We start from the raw sequence: 14,281 nt of genomic DNA, 5'->3' as shown, positions 1-14,281 counted from the left end.
GCCCTGAACTGGACAGACATACCAGTGGCCATGGGTGAGACCAACAGCAGCTGCTGTTGCCCACTTGAGGCTGGGGCCATGTGCCACCTTTGCAGAATGAAATCCTATTCATAAGCTTTAGCAGACTATGGTTTAGTGTCATTCACTCTCAGTTCCCCTTCTTATAAGAAGACGACTGTTTTAAGGTCATTAAAAAAGGAATATTCTGATTTTTTTAGGAAGCTGAGTTTTGCCCCAGACGGGGGAAAATGAAAACAGAATTGTACATTTTAGGAAGGGATTGTCTATGGCTATTTTTACTTCTTAGTTCCTTTTTAAGGGTTTTATTGTGTCCTCTGCCAAATAATTTGTGAAAATTCCTTATTTATTCCTATAATACATATAACTCAATATCAAAGGGATTTTGATGTGATTATTGCTGCTGTTGTTTTTGTAGCTTAAAGGCACAGACGGCATTTAAGTGTCAGTCTCTGGCCTACACATTAGGTGTTTCTGTCCGACACCTGCCTCAGGCTCCCAGTGCTCTGCAGTATTGCCTGGAAGCATATTTCTGTTGGAAGAATGAGCATTTTAATAATAGTTATTGCTGTGGAGTGGGGCATAAGGCATGCTGTCTTTAAGGACTATAGCTGTGAAGACAAAATTACATTTTGGATAAAGAGATAAAACAAGGCACTACTTAAGTTATTAAGTTGGATGAATTGAGATTCAGTAGTTCAGAAAGGGGAAATTCATTGTTCATTAGTCAGGAAGACGTTTTGTTACATCAGCAAGATTAGACTTAGATCAGGCAGGGGGTTTAGGGTCTGGCTTGAAGAAAAATTCCTTTTTATTCTAGGCAGAAAGAATCCTTTGAAAAATGAGTAGAAATGCAAAATACATGCTGCTTTGTGAGAGGGCGTGACAGACTGAGCTGGCTAAAACAGGTGGGCCGAATTATGGAAGAATAAGGAAACCTATGAGAAGGTCGGAGAGGCCAGTAGATTCCTCAACATTTTGATAAAAGCATTATGTTCTAGGGTGGTTATTCTATGGTGGTTAGAGAGTAATCGACAGGAAGGAAGATAAATCATAAGGATAGTATTTTATAAGGCCCAAGGTTATGTATGTTAACAAGTTTGAGGGGCTGAGAGCTTCATGAGAAGAAGCTTCATGATGTTCCAGGGCCTTATTCTCCTTAAAGAAGGACCTTGGTAGATTGGATAAAGATATGTGTAATATTGCTTGAAGTATGTTTCTGATTTCCCAGTGTGAGAGTTCCTGTTTTAAAAGCTTTGTTAGTGCCCAGTGCCTTCAGCAGTATTTCTCAGAAACATTTCTGTGCCGTAACATATTAAAGGAAAGAACATTCTTTCTAGGTAGGGTGAGAGAATCACCATCTGACAGGAGGAATACGAAACTTAGGATGGTGTGTATTTTAAATTTCATTTATATTTCGCTCTCATCTTTGCTACTTCACCCAGGCTCCAGTCATTTCGGACTCCCTCCCACTGTGCCATTGTCTGCACTGTTGCCGTTTCCTTTCTTCTCGCCCAACAGCGTCTTGCCCATGTGACAAGGCTTCTTTCAGTGGCACTTCCTCTATAAAGTCTTCTCTGACCTGCAGGCACATTCAATCACTTCCCTCTTTATGCTCCCAGAGCCCTTTCAGGTTTCTCTGTCATGGCATCCACACCATCCTCTCTGGATGCAGTGAGTTGTCTGTCTCTTCTACTCATGTTGGAACTCCGTGAGCTCTGGGCTCATGTCTTGATACACGTCAAGTAGTGTCTGCAGCATGGCCGTTCATTCATTCACTCATTCATTTATTTATTTTTGAAACATGGCCTTTTAGTAAATGCTTGGCGAATAGATGGATCACTGTTGTTGTCAGCCAGTTATTACATGCCTGCTGCACACCAGCAACTCTGCAAAGTTTTGAAGATACAAAGAGATCCAGACCATCTCTGTTGTTTTTGAGAAACAGCGCTGAAGAGTTGAGGAGACTGAACAAATGATAAGATATGACAATCAAAAGGGTTTCTATTATAGATTATCTTTTTTTAAAAATTAGACCTTATTAAGTTAAAAAGGACAGAAATATTACATATTTATACCAACTAACACTAGAGAAGATTGTACTAACTTTTAAAAATGAGGTCAGCATTAAAAGAAAAAAAATCCAATACAAATCAACATACTTTTTTATTTTTTCATAAGATGAAAAATAACATAATAGCAACAATAGCATTCAAATTGATGGAAATATTACTTAGTTTTTCTCATTTCTGAGTTCCCTTCGGGCTTTGAAATTTTATTATACTATTATTTAAAGTATAAATTTTAAATATAAACTGAAAAAATTTTTATAAGAAAATAGATAATGAGAAAAATAAGCTCATAGCAAGTTAGCCACACAGAAAATGTTTTTATAATTATATTCTTTGAGGTTAAATTTCTATGTGACAATTATGCCATCTAGTGGTTCAATTTTTACTAATTTAAAATTTTTTTTTAAATTTTATTTTTAATGTAGTAAAAACACAACATAAAATCTACCATCTTAATCATTGTTAATGTACAGTTCAGTAGTATTATATTTACTCACATTGTTTTGCAACAGATTTTAGAAATTCTTCATCGTATAAAACTGAAACTCCATATCCATTAAACCACCCTTTCCCCTTTCCCCAGCCCTTGGCAACCCCCATTCTACTTTCTGTTTCTATGAATTTGACACTCTAGATGCCTCGTGTAAGTGGTAGAAAACAGCTACACCGAGAATACCATCCAGCTGCCTTCTCTCTGAACCATTAAATATCAAGTGGAGTTTTACATCTTTTCTCTGAACCATTAAATATCAAGTGGAGTTTTACATCTACTTGAAAATCTCAAGTAGAAACAACATTGGCCAGAAATGTTGAACCCTTTCTTTAGCATTTTAGGGAAAAAAGACGTTGCCTTCCTCTTGTGCTTCCTAAGAGAATGAAAGAAGAGGTTATGTAACCTCGATTTCCCATTGGTAAGTTGTTAGGGGCAGCTGGCCTTTGGTCTAGTTTTGTGACTGAAGAGAAAGGAGCAAGTGAATCTTCCACCTAGTTCTTTGGGGAAAACAGTAGGAGTGGGATCAGGTCGCTCTCAGCAAAGCTGTATGCATCCTTTTTGTGCAAGAGATTTCTCTTTGCATCACTCAGGTCATCTTTTTTTCTTTTTATATCATATCTATAGGATCCTGGCTTGGTATTTGACTAGTGGAGTTTTTGGAGATCTCATTTAAATGCAGCTTAGAAATGGCAACTGAGCCTAAATGCAGCTTAGAAATGGCAACATAAGCCTAAAGCCTTAGACCAGAACTACAACTCAAAATGTTCTCTCTTGCACAGAGCACCAGCCTCCTTACATCATTGCAGTGTTGCCTCGATATGTGGAGATCCGAACATTTGAGCCGAGGCTTCTGGTCCAGAGCATTGAATTGCAAAGGCCCCGTTTCATTACCTCGGGAGGGTAAGGAATTTTTTTCTTTAACGTAGCTGCCTTTAGAATAATGTGATATTATTCTAAAGCTTTAGAGTCACCTGTGTTGTCATAAAGCCTGTGCTCCTTTGCTGATATTCTTACTCCTGCCTCCAGATCAAACATTATTTACGTGGCCAGCAATCATTTTGTTTGGAGACTCATTCCTGTCCCCATGGCAACCCAAATCCAACAGCTTCTCCAGGACAAGCAGTTTGAATTGGCTTTGCAGCTTGCAGTAAGTCTTTTTTCTGTGATTAGGGTGTGCGTCTGCCTTCCTCATTGTTCTCCAGAGTAGGTAATTTGTCTTTAGTCCATGTTTATATTTAGTTTGGACTGATAGAATAAGCACAGAACTGAAAGTCAGAGGACTTAGATTCAAGGTCTGACTCTACCTTAAAGTATCTGTGTTAAGTGATTTCACTTTTTCAACTGGCTTATCTATCAAATATAGAATGAGTGCCATAATAGTAGTACCTCATAGAATTAATAGAATAAAATAATTTAATAGATATGGTCTGGCCTTGAAAAATGAAAGACAGTGCAAACATTAGAGTGAAGTAACAATCATAAATGTAAAATTACATTCTTATTGAATGGAACTACTCAACATCCCTTTCAACAGTGGACTTCTGTATTTAGATTAGCAGGGCTTCTTTTAGGTGTTCTGCAACCATCTCAAATTGCTGCATTCAGCAGGGCTGTACTTTTATATTTATGACTGTCACTCTCCTCAAATGTTTGCATGGAACGATGTTCGCAGTGAAGTAGCAACCATGCTCTGGTTCCATTGCCAACAGACTTCTTGGACACTGATTTCCAGGGCTTGTCTTGTTGTTTTGGACATCCTCGGTGGTGATTATTGTCATTTGTAGAGGGTGGAGTTGCTTTTAGAAAAAAACCAAAAGTCATTCTGAGCTTTTCCTAGTCATTAAACCATATGGTGGTAATTTGGTAAAAGAGAAGAAATTTTTATGAAGGTAATTATAGGAAAACTTAATTACTAGATTATGTTATGAATTATTTCTGAAAGGAAAGCAGTAGTGACAAATTTTGGTATACATATGTTTATAGTCACATACGATGAGTACTTTTGAAGAGCAACATTTATTTTGGATGTATGAGTTCTGGATTTAAAACAAAAATCTGGTCTTAATAGTTGGCCATGTTTAATATCCCATAAATTTTTTTTCTTTCCTGGGACATTTAATGTCAGCATCTTACCATTCTGTTATTTTCTACTCGTACACTGCCCTATATTATTTTATTTTATTTTCATTTTAAAATTACTGAATACCCATGAAATGAACTCACCATCCTACCCAAGAAAAAGGACTTATATAATATATATGTTCCTCTCCATCCCGTCCCTCTTGTCTCCCCTCCAGACATAGCCATTATTTAAAATTTTGCGTTTATCGTGCCCTTAAATTTCTTTTATTTAATCTTTTACATTTACATGTTTGCTTGAATATGTATTTAGCTTTTGAACTTCATAAGAAAGGATGTCATGCAGTACATAGCTTCTTTAATATCTATATTTTTCTTAATAGGAAGGTCTCAGATCTTTTCAGTGATCATCCTGCTGCAGGTTGTCTGTTTAATCTTTAGTAGAGAAATGGAAGTGGGTTTTGATTTTTCCTTCTCTTTTCTAGGCTTGTGCTTACTAGGTGGTCTACTCTGTGATGAAAGAGGGTTGGTTGATAACATCTTAGCTCTTAAGGAACTTATCTTTTTTTTTTTTTTTTTTTTTGGTAAGATTTATTTAAAAGGAGTAAACATCTCAATATGTGTCTTCCCGTCCAAGAATGTAGGGTTTGTGCTGCATTTGGATCTTCTATTTTTTCTGTTGTTTTCCAGTTTTTTGTTGCTAATTCATGGAAAAGTTATTTTGATTCCTATAATTTTACCTTGAGCTATAGTATCATTTGCTGTTTCTAAAATATTTCTAAATTGAATCTGTGTTCTATATAGATATAAATGTCATCTACACATAATTTTTCAATGTTTATTCCTTCAGTTTCTTTTCTTTCTCTTACTTTTATTTAAATAAATCATATATGATTTATATGAAACTTTCAGAAGGCAATTACATACCAAACTTCAATATTGATAAAATATGGAGCAAAATGTTAGAGAAGGGACAGTTCTCTAAGAGCTAGAGAAAGTATCCCAAGGTTAGACCCTTTAAGGATAAGTAAAATAAGGAGCAGGAAAGAGGGAGCACAGAAAGAGCCCAAGGAAGTTAAAGAAGTGAAAACAAGTGTGGAATAAGTATTTCTAGAGCATTTGGAGGGTGTGACTTGACTGTGTGGGAATAAGCTAGAAAAGGAGGTGCACCAGGTTTTGAAAGCTTTTAAAGCACCAAGCAGGAAAGCTTAGACCAGGTTGACTGCCTGTTAATGGTCTGGCCTAGGGGGATGGCAATAGAAAAGGAGAGGAAAGGAAGAGAAATGGGAGATATTTTGAGAAGAAATTAAATTTATTTTGAAGGAAGAAATTAAATTAAGTAAAGATGGGATAAAAGAGAGATGTGGGGGCAGGTTTTAAGGAAGAAACAGAGATAATAAATAGCTACATTTATTTAGCTTTTACTGTGAACAGGGCCTTTCCCAACTGTGCCAACTGTGTCGTGTCTTTTATTTCTTGAGCATGCTATGTTCTCTCTGTGTGTTTTAGGGCCTTGCACATGTGCTGTCTTCTTTTCTAGGAACACACTTGCCGCTTCCCTTCCCATCTGTCACCTGTCTGGCCTTGCCAGCTCCAGCTCATTTTCTGTGCCTCAGTTAACATTCATTCCTTCAATAATCTTTCCTGGACCCGCCACTCAGACTAACTTGCATACCCCTCTCATGTGCTTCCATCATCACTCATACCCTGTTTTATTTTGGTGTTGATGTTTTTGTTTTAAACTGAATTCTAGACTTCATTCAGATTTTGCCAGTTTTTCCATTAATGTCCTTTTTTCTGTTCCAGGTTCAAATCCAGAAATAATATTGTGTTTAGCTGTCGTGTGTCCTTAGTGTCCTCTGATCTGTGACAGTCTGTTAGTCTTTCCTTGCATTTCATGACCTTGACAGTTTTCAGAAGTAGTGGTCAGGTATATTTTGTAGAAACCCTGTTGTGTGTTAATTGCGTAGTTACTTATCAGTCTTATGTAGACTGTAAGGGCAGTCTGTGAGGGCAGATACCATGTGGCTGTCTATACACGTTGGCATTTATACCTCTTGGGATATTGTTTAACACTATGTATACTGAATAAATACCTTTTGAGTGAGTGAGCTCTTACTTATTCTGCTCTCTTATTAGGAAATGAAAGATGATTCTGACAGTGAAAAGCAACAGCAGATCCATCATATCAAGAACTTGTACGCCTTCAACCTCTTCTGCCAGAAGCGTTTTGATGAGTCCATGCAGGTCTTTGCAAAGCTTGGCACAGGTAACAAGTGGGTGTGGCCTTGGGATAAGGAACTAATGGAGGGAGGGGAAACTGGTAAGGACAGGGAGAAATGACACCAGACTTCTGAGAAAGGGGAAAGCTGATGCTCATCTAAATTGATCTTCATACCTAACGGGATGCTGTGGGTGGCCAGGTGGTTACAAATGTATAGTCTTTACCTTAAGAATCTGGTCTCACCCATAAATACAGACAGAATTCCAATTTTCCAGAGTAATTTCCCTTGCCCTCTGAGAAGGTTAACAGAAACTCATTTAATTCAACAAATGTGTCTTTGATGATCTTCTATTTATTGAATAGAAGTGTCTTTGATGATCTTCTATTTATTTGTCTAAACAAAAGTCCCTGACTTGAACTTAGTAGGATTAAACAGTAGGTCATTTTTGAGAGCCAACACAGGGCAGTGCTGTGAAGCCCTTCCTTTTCTCAGTGTCCTAAAAACTCTCGAGACATTGGCTGAGGAGCGGGCACTCTAGAGTCGGGCTGCCTGACCTTGGGCAAAGTTGCTGGGACTCTCTGAGCTTCGTTGTCTTATCAGTTTTTCCTTAGGAAATTTTTTTTCTCCTATACTTTCAGACAGTCTAATTCTGCATATGTATATGTGTCTGTGTCTTAGAATGTAGTCATGCCATTTTGTAATGTTGTAGTGAAATATATATATATAAATAGTGCTTAAATTATAAGTGTATAGTTCATTGAGCATTTATGAACTTAGAGTCATTTCTTAAAAAATCAGTCTGGAACTTGTTTTATTTGATCCTTAAATCACTGTGTTTCTTTCTGGGGAATCATGCCTACCTTCTGTATAGATCCCACCCATGTGATGGGCCTGTACCCCGACCTGTTGCCCACAGACTACAGGAAGCAACTGCAGTATCCTAACCCTCTGCCTGGGCTCTCCGGGGCTGAATTGGAGAAGGCTCACTTAGCTCTCATTGACTACCTGACACAGGTAGGTATGATAGAGAGGTGTATGGAAGAGTTTACCTGGGAGTTCCAGCACCTTCTTCCTTAATGGCAGAGAATTGAGGGCCTTCTCTAAACCACAGGCATTCCATAAACAAACGTTATAGAAGTCTGCGTGGGCACAATGTCCTGCTTCTTCTCCCTCCTCAATAATACCATTGAGCTGTTTTATTTTTATTTTTATTCTTTTTACCAAATCCTGATAATGGGAAACACACTCGATTTCTGGTAAATTTATAACTAAGCTGTTCAGAAACTAAAAAGAGTAAATTTTAGTTGACAGAAAAGAATATTTTAAAACAAACTTTTTTGTAGCATATGTAATTTTGGGAAAAAACTGCTTTATGCAGAAAACTTGGAAAACACAGAAAAGTATAAAGCAAAAATACAAATCACCGATAACTCTATCTACAACCCAGAGAAAAGTACCTTACATTTTAGTGTTGTCCATCCAGACTTTTATATGTATTTTGGGAATTTGTTTTGCTTATTTATTTGGTTTATTTATTACAAATGGATATCAAACTGTATATCATTTTATAGCTTACTTTTTAAAAATTGATCTGTATATTGAGAGAGTCTTTCTGTCAATAAATAATCTTCTGTAACTTGTTTTTTAGTATTTAGATTTTAATTTTTTGTCAATTTACCGTTGTGGAGATAAGTGAAATTTTAAAGTTGACACTAAAACTCACATCTTCATTGAAGCTTCTTAACCCCAAATTTCTTTCACAGAAAGCTATTATTTCTTTCCTGTGCACCCACTCAGAGTCAGAGAACTTAGTGCATTTTTTTCCTTTTAAGTGTTCTGCAGACCTTTGTAAGGAGTACCCCGGGTAGGCACTGAGAAGTATTGTGAGGAAAATTGTAAGCCAGCTTTCAGCTACCTGCTTCTGGATCAGGCATGCATAGCCTTGGCATTTTCTTGACATAGGATTCCAGGGATACCCACCTATGGCTGGCAGCCTGCATGAAGGACACAAACTTGCCTCTTTGCACACTGCATGGCCCATGTGTCAAGTAAAAACGGTTCCTGGGGCAGAATGTTTCTCAAGCCTTAGCTTTAGGGCTCCATGAACACATTCTTCCCTGGCCTTTCCACTGATGTTTGGAATGTGTGACATTACCTGTCACTGCTGTTGTGCTGGAGAGATGGTAGAGCATATGAGACGATGGGCTTTTCCATCAGACACAAAATAATACAAATTTGATGATTTCATATAATGAAGTTCTAGAATAGGTAAAAATTAATCTCTAGTGATAAAAATCAGACCAGTGGGGTAGGGAGTAGGTGAGATTGTCTGGGAAGGGAACTTTCTGGGGTGATAGAAATGTCCTGTTCCTTGGTTGGGGTGGTGATTACAAGCATGAATATCTGTCAAAATACATCTAATGGTGCACTTAAAAGGGATATATTTTATTGTATGCAACTTATACCTCAATAAAGTTAGGGTTTTTTTTTTTTTTTTAAGAAAATAGGAGAACATGGGCTTTGGAATCAGACCCTAGTTTGAAACCTGCCTCTGCCACTTATGAGGTATCTAACATCTACGCCTTGAGTTATTCACTTGTAAAGTAGGGCTAATAATACCTACATTTCTTTTAAGTTTAAAATAGGATAATATATAAAGTGCTTGGCATAGTGCCTGGGTGTAGTGAATAATTGTTATTGTATCTGTGATAATTTGGCACTCATCTGTTTTGATCCCTGATAAAAAATTGTATGCTATCACAGGGAGTCTGTTGAAAATTAAATGAGGAAAATCTGTGTCAAGGGGAGTTAGCACTGTGTATGGTACATTAAATATGCTCCATGGATTTCAGTTGTTTAAAAACTTTTTCTCAAAAAAAAAAAGAAAAGAAAAATTTAACATTGTTTCTTTTACTCTTTAAATTTTTATTTTAATTCTACTTCCTCCATAGAATACGATGCTAATATTATATACATTTTGATCTTGAAAATCTTTCATCGAGCACTCTGTCATATCTCTGTAACGAATGTCATTTTAATTTTTAAATTTTTTTGCAACTAAATGATTATGTTTTAAAAATGCCATCTGAGTTGAACTGTAACAATTATTAATGCACAATTGAGCGATATATTATAAGTATACTTAAATTTTAAAGAACCATTAAATATTATAACTTCAAAAAAACTATATGCTAATGTGAGTTCAGGGTGTGGATAGGTGTGAGCTGATTTGGAGGTGTTTGGAATTACTTACCCGGTAGATTAGGTGATAAAGGAAGATTTAGTACTGGCCTTGATCCCACATGTTTGGCCTTTGCAGAAACGAAGCCAGTTGGTAAAGAAGCTGAATGACTCTGATCACCAGTCTAGTACCTCCCCACTCATGGAAGGCACTCCCACCATCAAGTCCAAGAAGAAGCTCTTGCAAATCATTGACACCACCCTGCTCAAATGCTACCTCCATGTGAGTTCTCTGAGCACTCAGATACCTATAATCCCCTAGTCCCTGAAACTGGAAGAGTGCCACTTTGGGGTACCTGCTACTGGTAAGGGTGAAATTTTTGATGGCGGGAACCACCTAATCGTTGCCTGATACCCGTGAGTTCCTTGGAATTGAGAAGTTAAGTCAAGATACTGACCCAGAGTCTTGCAGTAGGCTGGTCTTCTCTGGTAAGATTGGAGTCAGGGCTACAAGGTGCACATTATTTCCTCAAAGGAAATATCTCATTCCTCCCCTGGCCCACCAAAAACTATCAAAGTATGTTGTGTGAAAGAGCATAAATGTTCTTAAAGCCGTACCTATAGTTCTGAAAAGGGGTGGTTTGCTTTTTCTTGCTTGTGTTGCACCCCTGGCCTTTCAGCCTGAAGCAAAGCTTGGCGGGGTAAGGGTAGGGCTCCTCCGGAAGCAGTTTTCACTGAAATCCTGCTGCTTCTGCAGACGAACGTGGCCCTGGTGGCCCCCTTGCTGCGCCTGGAGAACAATCACTGCCATATCGAAGAGAGTGAACATGTGCTGAAGAAGGCTCACAAGTACAGTGAACTGATAATCCTGTACGAGAAGAAGGGGCTCCATGAGAAAGGTGATTGGAGGCAGGGCTTTTATTGATCTGGGAGGGCTCTTGCACGTTGACAGGGGAAACTGAGGTGTGACTAATCTCCCATGGCGATGAGCCTTCTGGAAGAGTCTCATGACCTTGTTCTTGGGCTTTGTGGCCAGCTCTGCAGGTGCTGGTGGACCAGTCCAAGAAAGCAAACTCCCCTCTGAAAGGCCACGAGAGGACGGTGCAGTACCTGCAACATCTGGGTAATTACAGCTTTTGAAAGGGGAGTAGAAAAGGGATTGTGTTCAAACGGACCTGCTCTCTCTCCATCTCTGATTCTGGCTGGTCAGTCCCCTCCTTCCTTCTTGTATTTCCCATCTTTGTTCCTCCATCTGGGGTAAAAGTTTCTCAGTAGTAGAACCAAGAGAGCCCCTTGGTATGTAGCTAGCCCAGTAGGGCCAAGCAGCCCTGAGTGACTGGTGCTTGGATAGAGTTATCTTCGCTGGAAGATAAATTCTGGGGCAACTTGGGCACCTGCCTTCCCAGTCCTATAGGCAGGGTGGGCTTCACCTGCAGACAAGTCTTAATGTTTCCTTCTAGGCACAGAAAACCTGCATTTGATTTTTTCCTACTCAGTGTGGGTACTGAGAGACTTTCCAGAGGATGGCCTAAAGGTAGGTCACGGGAGGTCTTTGGATTTACCATGGTTGGTCCTGATTCTCCTTAGGACAGTGGTGGATGGAGCGGGAGGAAAGATTTGTGCAGTTTCTCTGGTGTTCGAAGGAGTAGACTGGGCAACGTGAGACTATAGTGTAGTGTAGTGGAAAGAACCTTGCACAGGTGTCAGGAGACCTGCGGCCTAGTCTGTCACACACTAGTTGACCGCAGATGCATTCTTGTATGCCCTTCCCCTCTAAAAGTCTGTCCACTTGACCCCTCCATGTGGACGCGTGTGCGTTAGGCAGCATTGCAGTCAGATGGTTCTCCTGCTGGAACTCAGGTTTGTTTTCACAGATATTTACTGAAGACCTCCCAGAGGTGGAGTCTCTGCCACGAGACCGAGTGCTTGGCTTCTTAGTAGAGAATTTTAAGAGTCTGGCTATTCCTTATCTGGTAAGATATTTTTTGGTGTGAACTAAAAAGTTTCAAACCCAGAATCCAGGACCACATGGGTCAGTTATTCGGCAGTTCAGGTTGGGATTTGTGTCACTTGGGGCTTGGTAGAAATGTAAGGAATATGGTTATTTCACCATCCTCTGAAGAAAGAGAGCCCAGTACGCCAAGCTGGAATTGTTACTTTTTGTTGCTGTCTTCTAAACCTAGGTAAAGTACAGAGGGGTAAAAGAGAAGGATGATCAAGAAGAACATTTCAAAGCCACATTTGTACAGCCTAACTCAACTATGACCACAAGACAGCCAAATTAGTTTTAAGTACCAGAATGCAAATGTTTAACCTTCATTACATGGGCTGACTTGGAGGATTATGAGACAAAATTAATAAAGAAGCTTAGATTGAAAATCAAGAATTCCTAATGTTGCTGGGTTGTATTGTGAAATTTCCCAGTGGTTTTAGAAGAGCTGTCCCTTGGTAACCTCTGCAGCTTAATTAGGGGACAGTCTAGATGAGACCTGTTGGGCCTTAAAAATATGAGGGAGGCCGGGTGATGGGGCTAGATCATAGCAGTGAGGATACCAGGCAGACCTGCGTCTCACCTCAGGAACACGTCATTCACGTTTGGGAGGAGACGGGCTCTCGGTTCCACAACTGCCTGATCCAGCTGTACTGTGAGAAGGTGCAAGGTCTGATGAAGGAGTATCTCCTGTCCTTCCCTGCAGGTACTAGTCCTCATAGAAAGCTGCGTGGCCCTGGGCCTTAGAGGCAAACAGGGACCTGAGGGTGCAGTATGATGTCGGGAAGCAGACTTCTCTGTGGGCCCCAGGTGTGCAGGAAGTTCCTCAGAGGAGCCAGGGCAGCTAAGTCACCCAGCACATGAGACTCAGCAGCTCATGTCTGGACATCTCTGAGTGTCACCCGAGGGGGAGGGGAAAGGAACAGATCTGTCTTCAAGATAAGAAAAAGGTCTGCCTGCCAAAGTGTTTTTCTGTGCAGCTTGTTTTTTTTTTAACCTCAAGCTGATGTTTGAGGGACCATATGTAAAGACTGTAAACTAAAAGAAGGCCATGTGGTGACATTGATCCCCACCCCCTCATTTTTCTTGACAACCCCACATTGCTGCCCAACAATATCTTTCACAGTAAGCTTGGTTTCCCTTAAAGGCAAAACTCCAGTCCCTGCTGGAGAGGAAGAGGGCGAGCTGGGAGAATATCGACGGAAGCTCCTTATGTTTTTGGAAATTTCTAGCTACTATGACCCAGGCCGGCTCATCTGTGATTTTCCTTTTGATGGTGAGTATCTGGCTTGGGTCCAGAAGCCACTTTAGCTGAAGGTAATGCAGAAACTGATCTTTCCCTTTTACCAGTCCCCAAACCCTCTAAGAAGCTGGACCTGGAAAATACCATGTGTTTCAGGCCAGTGCTCCTGTCTGTCCCCTCTGAAGACTTGACTTTTGTACCGTGACTTAGAAGAATCTCTTGTGGGTGTGAACTGCATACTAAGTGATAGCCAGGTCGAAACCTGTTTATTGCTTCAATACATGTTTTTGGCCACATTCATTGTTTAGCAGTTTTGTAATCTGGCATAATATCTCTGAAAAAGATACATGTCTGCTGTATAATAAGGTCAGTGAGAACAGAGACCAAGTGTTTGTTTACCTTAGCTGAAGTGCCCGGCACGTTGTAGGTGCTTCCAGTGCTCTTGGCTGTTGAGTAAGTCTTCTTGCCCAGTTCACAAGCAGTCACAAAGATGGGATTAAGTACCTCCTAGAATAGCTCCCTTCTCCTTTTTTAAATTTTAGTAATTTCTCCCTGAATAAATCTCAAGTAATAAAAGTATTTTCTCCCGGTTTATATAGCTCCGATATCCATCATTTCTCAGTACCTTAGCCCCTGGCCTCGTGCTTGCATAACGGTGGTGGTGGTTACTTATAGTCCTTTTTCCTCATAGGTCTCTTAGAAGAACGTGCTCTTCTGCTGGGACACATGGGGAAACACGAACAAGCTCTCTTCATCTATGTCCACATCCTGAAGGATACAAAGATGGCCGAGGAGTATGTTGACCCTATCACCTCACCTCCCAAGGGGTGTTTAGGCAGGTCCCCCGGACAGAGGAGAGGTGTGAGAGGCTAAGAAGGCCACCTCCACTCTGCAGCAGGTTCCAGAATCACTTTCTGTTCTGGCCCCTGATTTTGGCTATCATTAGGCTGCTGATGCAGGCAACATCGATGAGCTTTCTAG

General features: G+C 39.9%; 1 protein-coding gene across 1 annotated transcript in view; it reads left to right on the top strand.

The window, feature by feature from the left end:
• Positions 1-14,281, top strand: part of VPS39 (VPS39, HOPS complex subunit) — a 37,558-nt gene that overhangs the window by 18,596 nt on the left and 4,681 nt on the right. The window contains exons 9-20 of the mRNA XM_011354969.2: positions 3,363-3,483; positions 3,610-3,730; positions 6,802-6,931; positions 7,759-7,901; positions 10,207-10,350; positions 10,825-10,966; positions 11,104-11,190; positions 11,528-11,601; positions 11,942-12,040; positions 12,646-12,763; positions 13,205-13,333; positions 13,992-14,094. Coding sequence (XP_011353271.1) covers positions 3,363-3,483; positions 3,610-3,730; positions 6,802-6,931; positions 7,759-7,901; positions 10,207-10,350; positions 10,825-10,966; positions 11,104-11,190; positions 11,528-11,601; positions 11,942-12,040; positions 12,646-12,763; positions 13,205-13,333; positions 13,992-14,094 — 1,411 coding nt within the window. The remainder of the gene's footprint in view (positions 1-3,362; positions 3,484-3,609; positions 3,731-6,801; positions 6,932-7,758; positions 7,902-10,206; positions 10,351-10,824; positions 10,967-11,103; positions 11,191-11,527; positions 11,602-11,941; positions 12,041-12,645; positions 12,764-13,204; positions 13,334-13,991; positions 14,095-14,281) is intronic.

The sequence above is a fragment of the Pteropus vampyrus genome, unplaced genomic scaffold, assembly GCF_000151845.1.
Source record: "Pteropus vampyrus isolate Shadow unplaced genomic scaffold, Pvam_2.0 Scaffold19, whole genome shotgun sequence".
NCBI lineage: Eukaryota > Metazoa > Chordata > Mammalia > Chiroptera > Pteropodidae > Pteropus > Pteropus vampyrus.
Note: the sequence above shows the minus strand (reverse complement) of the source record. Positions and strands in the feature narration are given on the sequence as shown.